Here is a 22500-nt window from a genome sequence, read left to right as displayed (position 1 = left end):
ATACTCAATAAACTTACACGGCCTCCGCCAACTTGAATAAACACAGCTTCTGCCACACTTGACTAAATACGGCTAATGCCAACTCTCTTCGCTTGTGAAAAACTAGTTAAAAAACACACCGCTTGGACTCGTCTACTTATATAATCTCACAATAAGCTTCTAGAACTTTCTAAATTAGTAATCAATCTAATTATAGAAAGATTACAAAACACACCGATTTAGAAACGCTTACGCAAGAACCTAAAAATAAACAAACTATGAACTCTCGCGAGGCCTCTAGAAAGTAACGCTTGTCACGCAATGCTATTTTTCGTAACATAACCCCCTTCCAGAAAAAAATTCCTAAATTTATCCTAAACAAGAAAAATTGCTAAACAAGGGGCAGTTCAATGCCATTCCTCAGTACGACTCAAGTAATCTGCTCCAACGTTCTCTGAGCCTTTAATGGCTTCAACTGTGAATGAATAACTTTGCAAAAACATAACCCAACGCATAAGACGTCCGCTGGCAAACTTAGCACTGTTCATATACTTTAAGGGTTCATGGTCCTTCTGAAGAACAAAAGAAACACCATACAAATAAAGATAAAATCTCTTGATACTCCATACAATCGCTAGACATTCCTTCTCAATTGTGGAGTAGTTCCTTTCTGCACCTGTCAATTTCTTGCTTGCGTAGCAAACGGGAAACAACTTCTCATCATGTTTCTGCATTAATACTGCACCGATTCCACTGTTGGAGGCGTCCGTCCTTAAGAAATAAGTTTTAGCTGGATCGGGGAGTCGTAGAATAGGCTCACTTGTTATGTAAGACTTGATTGTTTGGGAGGCTTTCTCTTGTGCTTCACCCCACTCAACTTTATTAGGTTGGCCTTTCCATGTGAGATCAGATAAAGGCACTGCGATCGCTGCAAAGTTGGGGATGAAATCTCTATAGTATCCTGCTAGACCCATAAATGATCGCACCTGTTTCTTTGTGGCCTTGGAGCATCTTTAATTTTCTCCACGTTATCCTGATGTAGACCAATCATTCCTTGCTCCAGACGATGGCCTAGGAAATCCACACTGTTTACACCGAATAGACACTTAGTAGGTCTAATAGTGAACCCCGCTTGTACAAGGCGCAAAAATAGCTCTCTTAGGGCTCTAATATGTTCTTCCCACGTACGGGTGTGAACCAATATATCATCCCAGTAGAAATCAACATTGGCTAGATCTTTTAGCAACTTCTTCATTGCGCGCTTTAGTGTTGCTGCCGAGTTGATCATTCCAAACGGCATATTTAAGAACTCGTACGACCCGTCAGGTGTTACGAACGCCGTTTTCTGTATGTCCTCCTCTAGTATTGTTATCTGCCAATATCCCTTGCTAAGGTCAATTTTTGAGTACAACTTGTCTCCACTAAGCTATTGAAACAAATGTTCAGCGGTTGGCATAGGCTCGGGATCAAATACGGTTAGTTTATTTAATTTCCGATAATCAACGCACACACGGTTTGTGTTGTCTTTTTTCTTCACTACTACCACAGGTGATGCATACGAAGAACTGGACTCTCTGATAACTCCCATTTTGATCATGTCGGCAATATCTCTTCTCAGCGACTCTCTGATGCTGTAAGGTACTGGGTAAGGTCTTGATCTAACCGGCTCGTCTGAAATGAGTTTAATATGATGCTGAACGAGATCTGTAGCACCTGGTGCTTCAGTAAACAAATCCGTGAACTGCTTACCCAAATCCATGAATTCATTCCGTTGGTCATCCGTCAGATTTGGTCCGGTTGTAACATCTTCGATTGATTCATTGGCTACATATCCACCAAGCTCTAAGAAATCAACGTTTTCTCCCTCTACTTCATCAGCTTTAGCCGCACAGTAGACAGCATCGTCTACACACGAAGCGCCTATTCCACCAGCTACTGCTCCTTCGGCTGTAGTCTCCTCTCGCTCAAAGTACTTTTTAAGAAGGTTAGCGTGGTAAACGTTCTCCTTGCCTTTTACTTTCACTTTGTAGTCATTGAGACCTACTACAGAGCTAACTTCAAAGGGACCCTTCCACTGCATAAGTAGCTTGTTATGGTCGGTAGGTAGCAATATAAGCACTTTCTCACCTGACTGGAACTTCCTAACTTTAGACTTGCGGTCGTAATAGTGCTTTCCTTTCTGCTGGGCTTTCTCCAGTTCACTATGGGCGAGTTTAAGGGTATCTTCTAACTTCTTTCGTAATTCAAAAACATACTGGCAACTGTTCTTTACCTCAGGCTCGTCAACTTCTTTCGTCCACAGCTGTTTGAGTATAGCCATTGGTCCTCTAACAGCTCTTTCATATAACAGCTCAAACGGTGAAAAAGCAGTGGACGATAAGCAAACAACAGCGGGTTTATGTAGCGATGCCACTGTCTTGGGTGCTCACTACACAGTCTCTTCAGCATAGACTTCATCGTCCCGTTGAACTTCTCTGTCAAACTATTACACATTGGGTGATATGGTGTTGTTGTCAGCTGTTTAATGCTTAGTAGTCGGGTGACTTCTCTCATACAGTCAGAAACAAACTGCGTACCCAGATCACTCAGGATTTCTTCTGGTACTCCTAGACGGCTGAAAATATCTACCAATGCCTCTGCTACAGTCTCTGTGTCAATGTTCTTTAGTGGCACAGCCTCTGGGTAGCGAGTCGAAAAATCTACCAGTGTGAATATATATCTGTGTCCTTCTTCACTCGGGGGACTGATAGGACCAACAAGATCTATTGCTACTCTCTTAAAGGGTTTATCAATCAGTGGCATCTTCTCTAATGGTACCTTTGGTACTGACCCTTTACTTACGGTTTTCTGACACACGTCACAGAACTTGTAAAATCGAGTTACGTCACCTTGAATCCCAGGCCAATAAAAAGCACTCTAGATCTTGTCTGTTGTTTTCTTGATGCCCATGTGACCACCCATGATCGATCCGTGAGCTACCTCCATTATGGGGCGTCTCAACTTCTCAGGTACCATAACTTGTTTAAGCGGTTTACCACCATTCACGTAAGGATGTTTGTACAGGCGGTACAGTACTCCAGATTTTTCTTCAAAGGAAATCTCCGCCTGACCCTTCACTAACACACCGTCTCGTTCCCAGTACTTCCGCAGACTCTCATCTTCACGCTGCATCTGCTTGAGCTTCTCTCTATCCACAATAGGGTTTTCACGGGTACTAGGCACCTTCAAAGTCGTGCGTTCATCCTTTTTCTTAGCTTGACTTCGGGTAGTTACTGCACAAGCCTCTTGCCAACTGGGATCTGGATTCTGTGCATCCCTGGCATCACGTACATTACCAATAATTAGGTCGTAGATAGGATCTGAAAGGCATTGCGCTTCTACATGACCCTTAAGATAAGGCGTATCAACATAAAATCTTGCTGTAGGAACCTTCCTCGCTGTGTTGTCAATAAGCAACATGACGTTAAAATCTGCGGTGAACTGATCCTCGCTGACAAGGTCCTTCTTGACTACAACTCCACTGCAACCGGTATCTCTTAAAACGTCAACAGTGTTCTCTCCAACTCTGCCTTTTACAACTGGCATCTTACTTCTTACTCCAGTTAAGGGTTCAACACAGGCATTACTTAGCAACGGAACTTTCTTGCCAAAGGCTAACAGAAGCTGATCATTTTGAATACACGACTTAACTTCCTCTGGGGTAGCGTTAAGATCTAGTGACTTAACCAAACAGCCAGCACTAACTCCACCACGTTGCACAGGGTTACCATCTTTACCTTGGCCTCCTGACTTCCGTCCACCTGATCGACAGTTCCTCGCTTTATGACCTTGCTTGCCACATAGGAAACACTTTCTCGCTAGAGCTGGGCAATAAATTGCTTTGTGTCCGCGGGCATTACACTTGTAACACTGGAGGGCTGTTGTATCACTCTGTACGTTCTTTGTTTCTTCCGGCTTGGACTGTACTACCGACTTCTTGGTCGCAGAGCTAAAAAAATGCTTTCCATGTACTTCTAAGTATTGATCGGCGATTTTCGCTATCTGCTCGAGCGTTTCCGGGGCTCTTTCACGAAGGTGAATTGCTAACTCTTTTGGACAAGGGTTAATGAACTGTTCTTCTACAATTAGATCTTTTAGGCCTTCAAAAGAACGTGCAGTGTGCGACAGTTCCAACCACCGCAACAAGTATCTCTCCAGTCGCTCTATAAACTGTTCTGGGCTCTCATCAACTTCCGGCTTTGATGCTCTAAATTTACGTCGATATTCATCCTCCGTAAGGTCATATCTCTTCATCAATGCTAGCTTTACTCGGTCATAATCTTGGGCTGCTCAGTCAGATAACTGCGAATAAACCTCTAACGCACGTCCAGGCAAAAGAGCACTAAGTTTCGAAGCCCATCCTGTCTTCTCCCATTTAGCTGTCGCTGCAAATCTCTCAAATCTTTGTAAATAAGCATCCAAGTCGTCCTTGCCATCGACAAATGAGGAAAGCTTGGGTGCCTTGGCCCTATCCTCTCTCACTTCAGGACGCCCGTCAGCATTCTCCACAGCCAAACGCGCAATCTCCAACTCGTGTTCTCTTTTTGCCACTTCAATAGTCTCTTTCTGTTTCAACAGCTCGGCTTCCATCTCCAATTTTCTTAGTTCGCGTTCTTGTCGCCTAGTTTCTCTCTCTTCGTCTTCTCTTCTGCGCCTTTCCTCCTTCTCTTCCTCTTCCTTTCTTTTATCCTCCTCAAGCATTCGACGTCTCTCTTCCTTTTCTTCTTCTAATTGCCTCCTTTTTTCTTCTCTTTCTTCCTGTTCCTTTCTTTGTTCTTCTCCAAACTTTCTACGCTTTTCTTCTCTTTCCTCTTCCAATTGTCTGCGTTTTTCTTCTTTTTCTTCCTCTTCCCTTTTTCTTTCTTGTTCTAATTTTTGTTGCTTCTCTACAAACTCGAGCAGCTTTTCTCCCTCCAATCCGAACTTTTCTCCAATCTGTATAAACTTATCCATTTCCATAGCAGTATTTAACAGCAAAAACACAAAATACTCTCTCGTACAGTTCTTCTTACTTTTTCTGTAACTCCTTCTTGAATTGTCCTTTCCTGGTTTCTGTAGTCAGCAAACAAATGAATTCCTCTCCCGGACAGGCCCCCAATGTTACGAGTTCGAATGTTTTGAGGAAAGATAGTTCACAAACTAAACTGAACGCAGGGTTGTCGGAACAAGAACAAGAAGATTTATTCCAGAATGAACGTAGTTTCCACGAAGTAAAACGCTGAACAACACGTACTCAATAAACTTTCACGGCCTCCGCCAACTTGAATAAACACAGCTTCTGTCACACTTGACTAAATACGCCTAACACCAACTCTCTTCGCTTGTGAAAAACTAGTTAAAAAACAGTCCGCTTGGACTCGTCTACTTATATACTCTCACAATAAGCTTCTAGAACTTTCTAAATTAGTAATCAATCTAATTATAGAAAGATTACAAAACACACCGATTTAGAAACGCATACGCACGAAACTAAAAATAAACAAACTACGAACTCTCGCGAAGCCTCTAGAAAGTAACGCCTGTCACACAATGCTATTTTTCGTAACACCGACAGAGCATAACAAATCTGAAGGACGGAGAGAACTACAGGTTTCTAGGCATCTTAGAAAACACACAGCAAGAAGACAGCAAAGTATTAGAAACAACATCTGAGATTTACCAACAGAGATTATCGGTCAACTAGTCGAGCCCTTGGTCAGATTTCCACAAAGTAACAGCAACCAACCAATATGCCTTACCTGCCGTCTCATACCCATGTGGACGCAGACATGCCAGATAAATGTGCTGAAACAGATCGACAGAGAGAGCCGAAAAATCATCAAAGACAACGGTGGAAGTCATCCAGCAACATCAATTGATCTTTATTAGCTACCGAGGAAGATGGGTGGAAGAGGGCTCAAGTCAGTAGAGACCCAGTACAAGATGACCAAAGTGAAAACTGCCATTAAGCTGTATACCAACCGGGACAGCACAATGGAACTTGTACGACAATTTGATGAGAAGTGCGAAAGAAATAGCCGACGTAGTATTGTAAAAGATGCAAAGAAATATGCAGAAGAGAGGGGTCTGGAGCTGAGTCTCTTCCCTGGTGCAGTAGTAACTACTACTGAATCTAATGAAGACGTCTCAAGTGAGAAGGTCGGAAAAGTAATGCAAAACAGTATGAATGCCAAGCGGATGGATACAATCAAAGACCAAAAGTGGCAAGGAAAGTTAATACAGACCCGGTGGATAGATACAGATCTCGTGGATTGCTTTAGCTGCATATGCAGATGGCAACTAGCCCCCACAAATACCATAGCAGGGCTATTTGAACGGTACCAACAACTAGCACCAACAAAGTTGTACAACCAAAACAAGACACGAACAGACACCACAAGCGATGCAATGTGCCGAATGTGCCACGAATGCCCAGAAAGTATAGCACATGTAATCGCTGGATGCAGTGCGCTTGCACAAACCAATGTATTAAGAAAGCATGGCAAAGTTTATATCGATGTAAGGGTTACGAAAAAAAGGCTAGGAAAAATGTGAATGTTTTCCGACAGTTCTTGCCACTGCTTTCCCTGCTAGTAGAGGTCTATTTTCTTTTTGCGTTATCTGCGTTTACGAGTACTGGAAAAGAGAGGAACCATGATTGAAAAAAAAAAAAAAAAAAAAAAACCAAAACAACAACAACAAAAAGAAAGAAAGACAAGGAAAAAAGAGAGAAAGAAACATGGGAGCCACTCAATCAATTTACCATCCGTTTTTCGTGTTGGATTTGATATTCAATAAGACTGGGTTGTATCAAACTCTGGCGTCCCTGAAAATAGACTATATGAGCATTTGTGGATCATTTGAATGATTAAAATTATTGAGTGCCCCATTTACTATGAGGCGGCCTACCCTACCAGAAAGAGAGAGGTGAGTCGTATGTTTTCACATCCATATAGCAAACATTCGATAACTGGCAAAGTTAGTCTGAATTGGGGATTCATTTTAGCCCCCACACTCATAAAAAGAAACAAGACGCGACCCACGGGGCTTGTGTACTCTCCACTAAGTCTTAAGATAAAGATAATAATTCAAGGTTTCGGAACAAAAGCAAACCAGACCAGTTTTCAGAAGACAGAACGTGGCAATTGAGGTTATCAGTCCCAGGCCTTAAAGGTTAGAGTTGTTTTGCCCTTGGAGGCTTGTTATGGGAACTGGTAACAGCATTAGACTGGTGTGAATGCAGAATTTCACTGAAGCTAGAAATAAACATCCCTGAGGAATCTCGCTCCGATCGACTACGACGAAAGTGTTTGTGTAGCGATCACTGTCTTGGTCAGAATTACATCAGTTTGGGTTTCTGATGAGAAATAATATTTTTCCAAGCGCCAATACTGATTGCGGCCCTTTTTGATGTCAATGGTGACACATCCAGTTTGTTATACTGATTGCCGTGTTAATTTTTTTAAAAGAAAAACGAATTTATAAGGAGGAGTACTTTACAGTAAAGACACTCGAACCATGAACACTTAATATTTGTTTGTACATTTTTGTAGTGACATAGAATGTGGGCTCGCCCTTTTGACAAGAGTATTTAATGTTTTTACACTTAAAAAATTCTATACCCCCAACCCCCCCCCCCCCCCCCTTCAACCGACAGGCTGTTCGACCGTTTGTTTTTGTTATAGAAATTCGCATTGCTTATCCTAGCGATCCGATTGGATGAATTTCAGCTTTGGCGGCATTTTCATACATGAAAATTGTTTCGCGGCACCCAATGCCTGTCGGTTGAATGTGGGCCTTTAAGTTCACATTTGGATGAGTGATTGGACAGTCTGTAGCTCACAAGATCGTGAAAGAACTGGACTTCTTGAGAGCCGAGTTATAGTATCCAAAGTATAGGCCGATAGTCGATCTCTTTTTTCTAAAGATGTTAGAACTTTTACGCGTTTTACCGTGGAAGCGTTGGTTGGGTAAAGAGACGGGTTTTCGGTAGAAGACGAATCTTACGTCTCAGACGCGTTTTTCGTCTGTTTGTGAAAACGGCTAATATGTTGGTGTAGTAGAGGAAAGATGAGCTACAAATGCAGTTTCTTGCATTCCATTTCATTTTTTACCACAATTGCTTGTAATCTCGCAATCTGATTGGCTAATTTGCCGTTGTCGATTGGAGTCTAGACAACGCTGTACGCGTCATGCTCGCGTCAATTTGTCACGCAATGTAATAGCCAATCAGTAACTCCCATTTTGGGAAATAAACCAATGATATTGCGAGAAAGTAATATACAACGCTTGCTCTAAATCTTTGTGTCATTATTTTGGTCACGATCTGAACCATAGTTAGTGGAGGGAGACTGGTTATGAAAGCCAGTGAACTCTTAACCTCGTTCCCATGGTCTTCTCGGCTTTCAATATGGCGGCGGGTCTTGAGAAGACCGTGGCACACAGTGAACTAAAAAGATCGCTGATTGGTGCTTTTCTTACATGACCTTTGATTGGCTTAATGTCGAAAGAAAGATGGCGGCTAGTGAGGAGAGCCCGAAGAAGAACAAAATTCGTGTTTAAATCATTTTCAAAATTGTAGCTGTTCTATAAGAGGCAGCCGCAAATTAACAAGCATAACAGTCAAAAATAATTCGCCGTTTTTTCACTTTGCACGGTGATCTACATCAGGCCTCGATTCCAATGAAAGCTACGTTGGCTTTTCACGACCTCTGGCATAGCGACCGCTCTCATATCATATCATATAATGGTGTTTGAAAGACGTAAGGGTAATTAAGTGATGTTATTTCGTACGTACCTTTACGGTTTGGTTCATTTTGGCGTCTCATAATTATTGTAATTCCCTGACGCAAGTATTGAGACTGTTGTTCAATGTTTTCACCATGTCAGATTGTGTTACCAATTATAAAATTGTTCAACACGGTTCATAGACTATTGATGTGGTTGATTTAGCAGTTGTATGTGGCGCTGTTGACTCGTGTGACTGCTGCAATTAAGGCGGGTCTGTTAAATACAGGTCACATTCCACAGGTCAAGACTAGATGTCGCTGCCCCAATAATCAACAACTAAGCCAAAAGTTTCCCCGAGACCTGAAACAACATTTTTGTTGAGTGATTAGCGCTAGCAGACACTTTTGGTGTTGCTTATTTGTCTGCAGCACGGTGACATGTACACTTATCTGTGGAATGTCACCTGTGTTTTATTTTAATAGACCTGCAGCTGCAGTAATCCATATTCTTTCCCATCCCTTCCACACTCTTCAGCTAGTGGTGCATAGAGAGATCTAGCTCGGTCGGTTTTCATCATTGCCTTTTACTTTCATTAATAAAAGGTAAAGGCAAGGGTTATTTTTAGCTGAGGGTAAATGCAGCTTTGTATTCTTACTTGAGGACTAGCATTTGTGGGACACTTTGTGACATTAATTGTCTGTATTCCGAGGCACAAGTGATGTGAAAGTGGGAGAAGAGCAAGTGGAGGCTTCGTGTCGCTTCTTGAAATCCGCGTGCATCTAATTAGGGACATTTTTGGACATATCCGAATGGGCCTTAATCACTCTGCGGCCATGTTGAGTCCCGAGAGATTAAAAACTTTTGTTTTGCCCGACCGAAACTTGTTCCCAAACATTTCAACTCGAGGCTCGGGATAAGAAATCTGTTGTCTATAGCCAATATGGCTGCCAGGCGAGTAAGGCGAATAGGCCTAACTAGGTCTGTCTTGATTGCACTGAGCACTTTTAGGATTCTGAGTGCTTTTAGAAAAATGTTAGCACGTTTTTACAGTTTGGGAAACAGCCAAGCAAATTTTCGTATTTTGTTTTGAAGATCAGTTTTCAGCAAACCGAGGTTCCTTTGTGATTGTAAAATTGAAATATTGAAGACATGAAAAGTTAAATCGTTGAAATGAGCTTGAGTTGATGTTGCGTTTGAATTAAAAGAATTTAAAACCATGTTAGTTTTTAAGCCATAGATCTCTAAGATATCTTTTGCTCGAGAAACATGCTTCACTTCTCTGAGCATTTAGAAACAATGGAAGGCCAATTCTTTGTTAAAAAATATTCATACCTTTAAAACTCTTAACAACTTTCAAAATATTTTCCATTTCTAATTAAATTTTGCTACTTTTTTTAAATTTGAAACTATTTGAGCAGTTTTACGCCATTTTTGAAGCACTCGTTTTACTCTTTTTTTCCCAGTACGAATGGGACTGGTCTACTGGTGAAATTGAAAATCTTTTTTTTTTTTCAAATTTGTTGCTGCATACATGTAGGTGAAATGTAGAAATGTCATAAGACACGAAGCCGTCTTCTAGTGGCTCGCAAGCTGTGGAAACTCCTTGCAAGATCCATAATGAAAAAAGAGGACTGAAGTGGGGGTCGGGGTTGTTTAGGGTACGATGGGTAGGAGGTTTTGACCTTCGTTTCACTCTTTGCAAGCTATGGATCATTTTTTAAGACCAGGAATGAAGCAATAAAGAAAGATTTTCATGTATTCTTTTAAATCCCGCCTTTTAAACAGTTTTACTGATTACTGATTAGGAGTGACAGATGTATAATTGGTACCAAATGAGTTGATACTGAAGGCTGGCTATGTAAATGGCCAAAACTGGTTTTGTAGCCGTTGTTTTGAGCGTTAACTCTGGTTTAGGCAAATTAGAAAAATATGAGTTGAAAGTAGTTAAATGTATGTTTATTTTGGTTATCTTTAATAAAGTTACGCCATTTTTTTAATTTCGAAGTCATGTTTCGATGTTACAAACATCATCGTCAGTTACAGAATATTTGAAAAACCGTTACGACTATATAACAACTAGGCGAAACATGCATAATTAAATATGATTAAGTGACAAGAAATACATATTTAAGTGAGTTACAGAGTTTTAGAATGAATGTAGAGCCTAAAGCGTAAGTGTCAGGTTGACGTGATGAACTTGTTGGTTTAAATTAGGCTTTTCCGAATTTGTATTATATGCATAGCCTCCTTGCATGTTTCGCCTAGTTTTTATACAGTCCTAACGGTTTTTCAAATATTCTGTAACTGACGATGGTGTTTTTAACATCGAAACATGTCTTTAAATTAAAAAAAATGTCGTAACTTTCTTAAAGATAACGATTTGCTTTCTGCTGTCTCGACCTTTTGGTTCCATTATCCATGTTTTTTTACACTATTTCATTTTTTTCAGTTAAAGAGTCAGGATCGCCATCTAAAGGTAATATCTCAGTAACAGTGGAGTTTAATTTAGAAGACAGAAATTGCGCAAAACAAAGAGAGCAAAATCCGAGAACAAGATCTTACCAAAATACAAGACTTACAAACAACGACTAGTACTTTTGTTGTATTCTGTATCCAAATGAAGGGTTCCGAAGTGAGTTGATACTGAAGGCTGGCAATATGAATGCCTAAAAGTGGTTTCATAGCCGGTGTTTTGAGCGTTAACCCTGCTTAATGCAAATTAGAAAAATATGAGTTGAAATTAGTTAAATTTAAATTTATTTTCCTATTTCATTTTTTTTTTTCAGTTAAAGAGTCGGGATCGTCATATGAAGGTAATACCTCAGTAACTGGAGTTTACTTTAGAAGACACAAATCGCACGAAACAAAAATAGTAAAAACCGGGAACAATATCTTACCAAAATACAAGACTTACTAGTAGTAATCATGGATTAGTAAAGTGCTTTCGATGTTTCGTAAAATAATACTTTTTTTATTGTACTCATTGCCCAGAAATATTCAGGGAAAGTGGACTTGAGGGGCGCTTTTAGGCAGTATGCAGAGAGATCTTTAATCTCCTGTGTAAAGCAGCTGAGTTCACAAATCACAACTCGGCATCGTTGCTGACACGAACTGCCAAGCGGGTGCGAATTGTAGTGTCCGTTTCCTACAAAACGTACCTCTACATAGCTTTCTGATGTTGTGATAAGTAGCTTTAGTCATATTTGCAAGTGATACTTCGAAAAAATCAACACAACCTCACTTACCTTTGAAAAAACAACGAAGAAAACAGCAGCCGAGCAACCAACGCGCACAAATGCAAAGTACGTAGAATATCGCTTCGATTTGGAAATGATTGAAAAAAAACAAAACAAAACAAAACAAAACAACAACAACAACAAAAACGACAAATAAAGAAAAGGAAAAAGAGAGAAAGGAACATGGGAGCCACTTAATCAATTTACCATCCGTTTTTCGTGTTGGAGTTGATACTCAATAAAACTGAATTGTATCAAACTCTGGTCTGCCTGAAAATAGATTATGTGGGCATTTGTAGATCATTTGAATGACAAAAATTATTTTGAATGCCCCATTTACTATGGGGCGGCCTACCCTACAAGAAAGAGAGAGGTGAGTCGTCGCGTGTTTTCACATCCATGCAGCAAACATTCGATAACTGGCAAAGTTAGTCTGAATTGGGGATTCATTCTAGCCCCCAAACTCATAAGAGAAAACAAGACGCGACCCACGGGACTTGTTATTGTCCACTAAGTGGTTGTTTTCAATATGATAAAGATAACAATTCAGGGTTTCGGAACAAAAACAAACCAGACCAGTTTTTAAAAGAGAGAACGTGACAATTGAAGTTATCAGTCCCAGGCCTTAAGGGTTAGAGTTGTCTTGCCCTTGGAGGCTTGTTATGAGAACTGGTAACAGCTAAAATCGAACAATGCATTTGACTGGTGAGAGTGCAGAACTTCACTGCATGCCGAAGCTAAAAATGGACATCCCTGATGAATCTCGCTCCGATCGACTACGGCGAAACTGCCTTGTGTAGCGATCACTGTCTTGGTCAAAATTACATCAGTTTGGGTTTCTGATGAGACAGCATATTTTTCTAAGCGCCAACACTGATTGCGGCTCTTTTTGATGTCAATGGTGACACATCCAGTTTGTTATACTGAGATAATGCTGTGACAATATAATTGCTACATTTTGTGATAATTTTTTTTAAAACAAAAACGAATTTATAAGGCGGAGTACTTTAAAGGTCAAGTATTCTTCAGGCACTCAGATTATGGACAAAAATCTCGTCTGAGGCGGAAAATTGGTCTTACGGGTTCCTCGTCAGATGTCAGAATTTAAAGGCCCCTCTTCAACAGACAGGCTGTTCGATCGTTTGTTTTTGTTATGGAAATTAGCATTGCTTATCCTGGCAATCTGATTGGATGAATTTCAGCTTTGGCTGCATTTTCATATATGAAAATTGTTTCGCGGCACGCAGTGCCTGTTGGTTGAATGTTGGCCTTTAAATTCACATTTGGATGAGTGATTGGACGGTCTGTCGCTCACAATATCGTGGAAGAACTGGACTTCTTGAGAGCCACGTGATAGCATCCAAGGTATAGGCCCATAGTCGATCTCTTTTTTTCTAAAGATGTTAGAACTTTTGCGCGTTTTACCGTGGAAGGGTTGGTAGGGAAAAGAGACGGCTTCGAAGAAGAATCTTACGTCTCAAACGAGTTTTTCGTCTCTTTGCGAAAGCGGCTAATATGTTGGTGTAGTAGAGGAAAGATGAGCTACAAAATGCAATTTCTTGTATTCCATTTCATTTTTTATCACAATTGCTTGTAATTTGCCGTTGTCGATTGGAGTCTACACAACGCTGTACGCGTCATGCTCGAGTCAATTTGTCACGCAATGTAATAGACAATCAGGAACGCCCATTTTGGGAAATAAACCAATCATATTGCGAGAAAGTAATAGACAACGCTTGCTCTTTCTTTGTGTCATGATTTTGGTCACGATCTGAACTAAAAACTTTCTTTGGCGTTGAATATTGTGGTAAAAAACAAATCGAAAGTGGTTCAGCGTTGTCTCTACTCTTACCGGCAACGAATTGGTTGTGGACTCACTCGGCTGCTCCTCGTGAGTCCACAACATTTTGACCACTGTGATGACGAATATCGCTGAACCACTTTCGATTTGTTAAATTTGCCTCCAACGTTTTTTTCTCAAATATTGAGTAACGCTATCCGCGTTGTATTCATTTATCGTGACTTTCCAGGAAAGCCTTTAGAGACGAGAAAGTAGAAAACTGATCTGCAAAGTGTTAAAAATTGATCACAGTTTGTCTGTATTTTTGGAAACATATTTTACACCACCAATAAGCCAACCCCTCTTTCAGTTCTTTTCAAAATTCTTTAATGCAATATTAGTTTAATAAGATCAATCAAGAGTAATCAGTAACATACATATATTTTTTTATTTCAATAGTATTACAAAATATGGAAGCTACAAACAAACTAGGTGATGTATTTTGAAGTGCGGTTTATAGACGAAATGGAGAAGTGATCCTTGCACTTCTCTGGACAAAATATACATTTCTTTCGTTTATTGAGTCCTTTACGGGAACAATTGAGCCCGACAAATTGACCCGCTCCCAACTGTGTGGCTTAAACATCCACCATTTTTCTCAAAACGGTTGAACCAATGTTCTTCAAAATAGGAGGTTTTATTCCTTGATAATATACATTTCAATCCTGTGTCATTACGTGCTGGTTGAATCAGCTGTTCTTCATATCAATCCGTTTGCGGGTCGAGGTGTTGTTATTTTTTCGATTTCAACCAGTTTTTCTGTTCTGGAGTGCTTCTTTTGTCAGTTTTTAAGCACGTTCACAAATTATTTGCATTTCAGTTACGTTAAGTTGCTGTTTTTGGCTTTTTGTGGAAAATTTCCTTTGGCTTTATTAGTGTCTGTTGCAATTTGTTGGCTTTGTTAGAGTCTGTTGGAATTATTGTTGGCTGTTTGTGCATGTGGCAGTCTGTTGTTTTGTTTTTTGAGTGCAGCAGAGTTGAGTTTTTGCAATGATTGAATTGGGTAGTTGCAATCATTGCATCGAGTGCCTCTGGTTAAATTAAATTGCTGTCAGTTTCTATAGTCTGTATTTGGTTTGGTGCTGGTTGGCCCTATCAATTCTCTGTTAAAAATACATGTACATGTATTTAATAATCAAAGTGAACAATATATACATATTGTAGATATACTTAACGAACGTTCAGTGAAATAAAGTAGAGACAACCTTTGACTGTCCCGAAGGCAAGCTGGCGGTCCCGCAACTGAACCCGCGACAAATGCAACAAAATTACAGAAACACGCCCTCACAAAACAAGAAAAAGTTTACATACAAAGACAAAAACAATAGCAAAGAGTTCACACTCACGATCAATTAGCGGACAAAAGCGATATTAGCGTTGGAATTAGCTTTATTGACCCCTGTTGTCCTTGCCTCAATTGCGTCCCCACGCTAATAGCGGAAGCAAGCCAAGTTAAGTGCTCTTGGTTGCTATGTGACGTCACACTGGCAGTGATGAGTCAGTCAAGAATAATTATTGAAAACAATAGAGTCGCCCCCTCCCTCCTGGCTAGTACTTTGTTGTATGTATTACAGGTTGAAATTAAATTCAGGTCCATTTAAATCAAACTAAGGTAATTTTAAATCAAACTAGATGAATTTAACTAGCCTAGGTTATTTATCAACTGTTTGAAAAGGGCTTTTCTTTATGGGGTGTGGTTGAAAAAAAGGGGCACGGTCTTTTTAGGGGGATTGAAAACAAGACAAAAAAAGAAATAATCGACTTTCCCTTCTCCCACTTTCCTCTCTACTCTCTCCCTTTTTGTCTCTATCCCTCTTAACCTTCCGTCTCCTGATCCATTCGTCATACCTACCACTACTTTACGTACTTACGTACCCTTGACCCATTCAATTCCAATGTTTACATGAGAGAAAGAAATCGCTTTGAACTGCACTTACCGAGTCTTGAACCAGGCACCTCTGACATACCTTAGCATTGAGTCTTTAGCCGCAACTAACCGCTTAACTACACAGGACTTGGACAAGCAGTTGTTATTGATTTTAATAGGAAATACTTTTCTCGTGGTGCAAGAGGGCCCAGACTCTTCTCGGTCATTGTAAATTATGCAAAAGTTTACTCGTGTGCAATGCGTGGCAGTGCACGGTTCGTAAAATGGCTAACACAAGTTGTGTTGATTCAGGATATTCTACCAAAAATTGGGTGAGGTTAAAGCTACCAAAAAGCCAAAACCAAGCAAAATAACCCCTTCTATTGACGACAATGTAATGAAGACAGCAAGGACAGAACAAGTTTGACGAGTCAAGACGTAGCAATTATCAAAAGAAAAGGATGGAAACTGGAGGCTTAATTACACTCGTACAAGTAACTGTACATCATTCAATAATCTACCCTCTAAAAAGTCAATTGTCTTTCTCTTTCCTAAAACCAGAAAAATAGATATTAAAGATAAAGGTAATTCTTATTCAATAAGATTTTGTTTTTCTGCTGCTCTAAGATAAAAAAAGGGCAGAATTAGTTATCATGCGCAGTATGCTTAACCCCAACCTTAATGCTAACCATTTAAAATCAGTGCTTAGGCTTAATAACAACCTAGGCGTTTTTACAGACTAACTCATGAAAACGTACGCCAACTACATCTCCTTACTGATTTACTTACCAATATACACGTACTTGCTAACAATTGATGGACTTTTTGTTGGTGTTTCCTGCTTTCAACTTCAACCTAGTTTAAAATTAAATTTACCTAGGTTGAAATCATTTTAACCTGAATCTCAAATTTACCTGTAACATGTGCATTATCCAAATGAAGAGTCCCCAATAAAGACTCATTTGGCCCTTACTCTTGTGTCCGTCAGCATCCTGATTTGTTCAAGGAATTATCGTTTACACGACATTTTTTTCGGTTATGAATAGTCCTCATCTATCTCCTTTATATTGAATTTCTCTTGCTCTTGTTTCACAACGACATGGTTGGAGTCAAAGTTAGTATAAACATAACATCATTAAGAAAAAAAAAACTGATCTGCTCCTGTTTGCATGTAATTTAGTCAGTAAAATCGTTAATTGGGGTCCCAAATTAACAGAACTCGTCAACCTGTATAAGTTGCAGAGTCCTTGAGAGTATCTCCGTGCACTGTCAGCACATATCGCATGATTCATAAAGTCCGCAGGCAATGCAGGATTTTTATGCTTCATGCTTCATTTCTAAGACTGATATTGTTGGCAAGGCATTGCTTTTGTGCGAGCTCTGCATGTTTGCTGGGACACAAATAGTACCACATATGTTTGGGATATTTTGGCGAATCCCTGTTGGGCTAGACCCGTTTATTTAAAATCAGCATGGCAACCTAAAAAATACACAAATATAGAAGATATGATCCCAGCAAAGGTGAGGGCACACGCGCCATCCACAAGAAACTAAGAATAGGGATGGGGGAGGGGAAAATAATCTTAACTGTCTTGAATTAGTTAGTGAAAGAGGCCCTACGCCTTGTTTCTGCACTGGATAAGATCTACAGAAGTTTCCGGATGACAGGAATGCCCCAGCTGCATCATGGGAAATAAATAACTAAAAATGTCACACCCAGAATAAATCCATTTATTTCCTCTGGGGCTGATAAATATCATTTTTTTCGCCGGAGAAAGTGTTACACACAATTTTAACCAGTAGAGGAATGTCATGTTGAAAAGCAGACCGGGAAAGGCTGTGAATGATCAAGGAGCAACCTTGTAATTGCTGTGATTCGTCAATAATTGCGTTATAATTAAGTCGACAAGCAAAGGAGCGTGTGACTAGATATCTCTCCTTACGGAGACAAGTGATAGATTAATTCACGTCAGGTGTTTTGCCAAAATTTTAAACAAATGTCTGTAAGGACACTTGACATTACAAAGACTCTTGGCATTACAATTAAAATAAGAAAATAACTAAAAAAGAGCAAAAAGAAAAACAACAAATCTGTTAAAACCTTCTTAGCACTTACCATTTTGTCATGGTTGATGTTGTCACTCTCAAGATAGGGAATTCATGCTAGGACGCAGTTCGTGCAGACTGCACCGTGCTGTAGATCTGTTAATTACAAGCCACAAATTGGTCATGGCGTGACCAAGCTTACCTTCGATAAAAAGACAAATACACAAACAAAAACTAAATGCCGGTTTTTGCTTTCGATAAATGCAAAATGGTTAGAGTCCATCGTCACAGTTGGTTTTTTTAATCCGCAGAATTACAGGATCATAAACTGAAATTCTTGAACGAGTAACACATACTTGGCCGTGAGGTCTAAAATTTAAAAGACTAAACGAATTTCAGTTTTATTCTTTCAAAAACGCATAGACTGGCTCGATTCGGGAGAATCAGTCTAGCCCTCTCAGGAAAGTATAGTGCTCCATTTCCATCTTATATTTTGGCTTACACTTGCTTACTCGGATAAAAGGCTTTTCTTTTTTTGATCAAGTCCCAGGGAAAGCTAAGAGGAATTTTTTTAGAATGCTGAAATTGTGAAGTTTAATTAACTCGAAAGAATGAAAGAAAAGTGCATGCAGGATACTGGAAAAGTTTGGTTCGTTGAGAAGGAAAATTGACCATTAAAAGTTATTCTCGGAGCGAAATGCTAGAAAATCTTCGCAAACAGGAGAAGTGACGTAGTTCTACTTTTGGGTATTGATTTTTTTTTTTTATACAAAAAGATCTACTATCGTTTAAATCTTATAAATTAAGGGTATGCTTTAATAGAAAAACCTTTGTTCCTTGAAGGACGGGGGAAGTAAATCATGGTAAATAGTTAGCGTCAAATGATTTGATAATGAAGGTCAGCAATTGAACACGTTGAAGAGGTTCCTTAGCTGATGACTTTTAAATGTTAACTCTAGACAAGCTAGCCATGAAGAACAACACAGCACAGAAAGAACTTTTGGTTACATACAGTACAGTGGTTACTATCCAAGGAGGCAGCAAAATGGCTTTGCATGATTATACCGTTATCTGAATAGGTGATTTTCTTTCCTATATTATTGCAAGTGCTGCTCAAATGTTCTTTCAAAGTAGCTTTGTGTTGGACAGAATAGCCGTGGTTTGATATGAACTGAGTCCGTCCGGGTAGGGGACTGTCTACGGCTAATGTTTTGAATATTGCAGGGCTGGCTTTCGATACCCTTTGACCCTTCGTGTAGTTCCAAGTCTCATTTGCGTTGACTTCGAAGGGAAAGTATCACTCACTTTAAATTAATGGCCGCATACAACTAAAATAATTTTAGTGAAATAAGTGTAGGAGAACTCTGTTTGGGAGCCATTTTTGTCACCAAATGCAAGCACTGTGGGGACCGCGGTTAAAAGAAATTGCTCAATTTATCTGAAGACTGAACCGATACATCTAACAAAGCTAGGTTGGTCTACGAACTCAAGCATCGTATTATCGACATTTATAGTTGAGGTAATAACCACATGACTCAGAACACCAAAGTTGAATGGCTAGGAGAAACAGAGAACGATGTTTGCGGGAGTGGCGAGACGGAATAGTATTGCGATTAAAAATAGCCGGCTGACCAAACAACTAAAGAAAAATAGATAACTGGAAAGCCCCTGAGCCCGATGGATTTCAAGGTTTTTTTGCTGAAGAATCTTACGTCGTGAATGGACAGAACTGGCGTGCACATCCGGACTGGTTAACTACTAATCAAACACTACAGTGTATTACTAAAGATCGGATAGTACTAGTTATTAAAGTTAGAGAGAAAGGGAATACAGCAACAAATTTTAGGCCTATATAATTTATTGCCTGATGAAAAGAATGGGTGTGAATGAAACTGCAAAAGGAGAAAAACAGGTTCTGAGATGACTTGGGTAGACAACAAAAAGACAAATGCTATGATCCCACCTTTGTGGATCATCAAATGTTTACGAATATTTGGCGCTGCTGAAAATATGCTGTCGTTGTTGGAAAAAGTATGAATCAATGGCTGGTGGAATTGACATCAGGAGTAAGTACCCTGACGTCAGGAGTAAGTAAGTACCCTTGTAAGTGTAGGAGAGGAATGTTCCAGGTAGACAGCCCGTCACCTGTGCTAATTGTGGTGACACTTATTCTGTTGTCGGTGGTGTCAAGGAAGGCTAAATTAAAGCGGGTTATAATCGGAACTTTTAAAAGATATTTTATTCATTGCTCGAGCGAGCGCAGCGAGCGAGAGCAACACTAATCTTGCAATGCCTCTCGGCGCTATCGCCCAATGAATCTCGAGATTGCATGCCTGAGTTCGCCCGATTATAAATGCTATTCCTTGCGGATTGGGTTTTCAGGTACACTCGGCATTTCTTCGGGTCGTCGAGTTACAGTCTTCAGATTGCCGTCGGACACCGAGCGCCACCGAACGAATGCTCGGCTAATCACATGGCAGAAAAAAACATAATACTCGTTTCTTTAAGTTGTGGCGGATTTTCCTCTCGATTTTCCTGTTGATTTCACGGTAAGTATCATTATGAATCGACTGAGATATATTATTGGAAATTGTGAGAGGTTTCAAACTGTGTTGTTCTCTGGTTTGAGAAACATGTCGCTTCAGATCCTTCGCATTGTCGGTCGAGTTTGGAACGAAGGCAGTCGCATGTTATGTCAATGGCTACCATCACCATAGACTACTACAAGGCGTTTGGCCTTACAAAATCTCCCCTCTTTGGGGCTGCCTGCATTGATCAGGTCTCCTCCTACTCGAGCATTTCCCTTCTCATTGAGAACGACTAGCTTATAGGTTAAACCTCCATGGAAAGGATGACAAACAAGTGGACACCCTTATCAAGATTGTTCGAGTATTAAGCAAAGACATAAGGCTGGAGTTTGGGATCAGTAAGTGCGCAGTCCTGGTTATGGAAAGGGGAGAGGTATCCAAGGTGTGAAACAGCGTACGAAAGGCCACAAGAATATTATTATCATCGCATTCTTTGTCAAATCTTCTGGTGACCATAACAAAACACCTTGTTAATTCCACGGGCGTATTTCTTCTACGCATCTCCAACCATGACTTAATATATGTAACATTACGCTTGAAGCTCAAAAGACTTCCACCGAAGAACCTTAGAAATAAAAGACTATGAGATTGGGTGAGGACAAAGTCAGATCCGATGTCGAAACGATGCCTTTTCACATCGGTGTAGTCTTCGATGACAAGGACGATTTGTTAAGGGCTTGGCAACACTTAGTCATCATTATTTGCAATGATCACGCTTCATCGAAAGAAGTAATACAAGTTCATCTCGGCCTAGGATCACCAACACCTTTCGCTTTAAATCGCAGGTACAGCCTATTCAAGGTGGCAGTTTGATTTTAATGCCAAAACTTACAAGCCAGCTAGAAATGAAGTTATGTCGGCTCCAAATCAAGCCAAAGCCGCATACTTCTCCAAACTGTTCACCGAAGTCAAGCAAAACTAGCGCAATTTGGAAGTCTCTTAAAGTGCATATGAAGCGAAATCAGTTTTTTAATATTTTGAAAGTTCAACATTGTGAAGACACTTTTCCGAAGTTTGAATCATATTTTTAAAAAAATGGCGATTTTATAACGCACGAAAGTTGTGCGATTTTTCTCTTAAAATTGGTATTTGAATCGCGCGGCCAAAATGTCCGGTCACGTGGCCTGATAACGTAGTGTTGTGGACAAGACCACGAGAGTGCAATATGGCGTCGAGTGAGAAAGTGCGTAGAGGAGGGAGATATTGGGTGCTTACCATTTAGCCAAAAAATCCGAAAATTTCGGTTTGAGGTCAAATGGAAAGGCAATTTTCCGGAAAATCTTTTCGGAAATTGGGTACAACCTCCAGAGGTAGTCCTCTTTCTCCGTTCGGAACGGAATTCGCGAAATGCTCTTACCATTTGCGAGAATCCTTCCGTTTCCAAGCCCTTTCTCACAAGATCGAGTAAAATATGCGGGATTGAATGCTGTGTTGTAAATGGTAAGCGCCATTCTCATCCGGTTGTACGTCATTAAATTCGGAAAATCGCGGAAGGGTCTATTGACGAGAAGCATGAAACACGGTAGTGACGCAATGCTTGTGTTAAATTTTACAGATTCATTGCTTTTCAACACGTCTTGAACCACTTGCTCTCTTAATTCTTCTTTGAGCATTAGCGCCAACTTTAACTTCTTGGCTGGAGGCTGGGGTTAAAGTAAAAGACTGATTTATTCCCCTTTCCATTTTGGCGAAGTTCCGTCTGGCATAGCACGTTTCTGTGTCGCTCGTCGAAGTTTTCAAATCGGTCCGGTATTCTCTACTGAAATGTTGCGAACATATCCCAGGATCTGCAAGCGTCTTTAACTTTTCGTCCGCCCTTCGACAAAATGTTCCCCATTTTTTGCGTAGTTTCTGATCGGATGGAAAGCGAAAATACGAGACATTTGGCTTGTTTTGACTCCCACTTTTGCACACTGCATGGTATTTAACCATCGTTTAATTACGACTAACGCTCAAAACGAAAACATTACTTCCCATCTTTCCTCAATGTAAGTTTAAACTTCTCGCGCGCTGTTCCCCAAGACTCGCTTTCGTCTCTTTATTTGGTACCAGTGTCAGTCTGCACTCTGTCTAAACACTCCACTTGATACATGTAATAGTAAAGTACTGAATTGGATGGCCAGTGACGAAATTTATTTTGGGAAATACCTCGGGCACCAGGCTGAGGTACATGCAAATCGAGAGGGATTGTGCACC

At 40.2% G+C, this 22500-nt stretch overlaps 1 protein-coding gene across 1 annotated transcript in view; it reads left to right on the top strand.

The window, feature by feature from the left end:
- Positions 1-22500, top strand: part of LOC138009469 (uncharacterized) — a 105140-nt gene that overhangs the window by 43583 nt on the left and 39057 nt on the right. Inside the window, exons 11-13 of the mRNA XM_068856496.1 lie at positions 11177-11203; positions 11514-11540; positions 14203-14235. Of these exons, the coding sequence (XP_068712597.1) occupies positions 11177-11203; positions 11514-11540; positions 14203-14235 (87 nt within the window). The remainder of the gene's footprint in view (positions 1-11176; positions 11204-11513; positions 11541-14202; positions 14236-22500) is intronic.

This window comes from Montipora foliosa, chromosome 7, assembly GCF_036669935.1.
Source record: "Montipora foliosa isolate CH-2021 chromosome 7, ASM3666993v2, whole genome shotgun sequence".
In the NCBI taxonomy this organism is placed as follows: Eukaryota; Metazoa; Cnidaria; class Anthozoa; order Scleractinia; family Acroporidae; genus Montipora; species Montipora foliosa.
The sequence above is the reverse complement of the archived record's forward strand: the minus strand, read 5'-3'. Positions and strand labels throughout refer to the sequence as shown.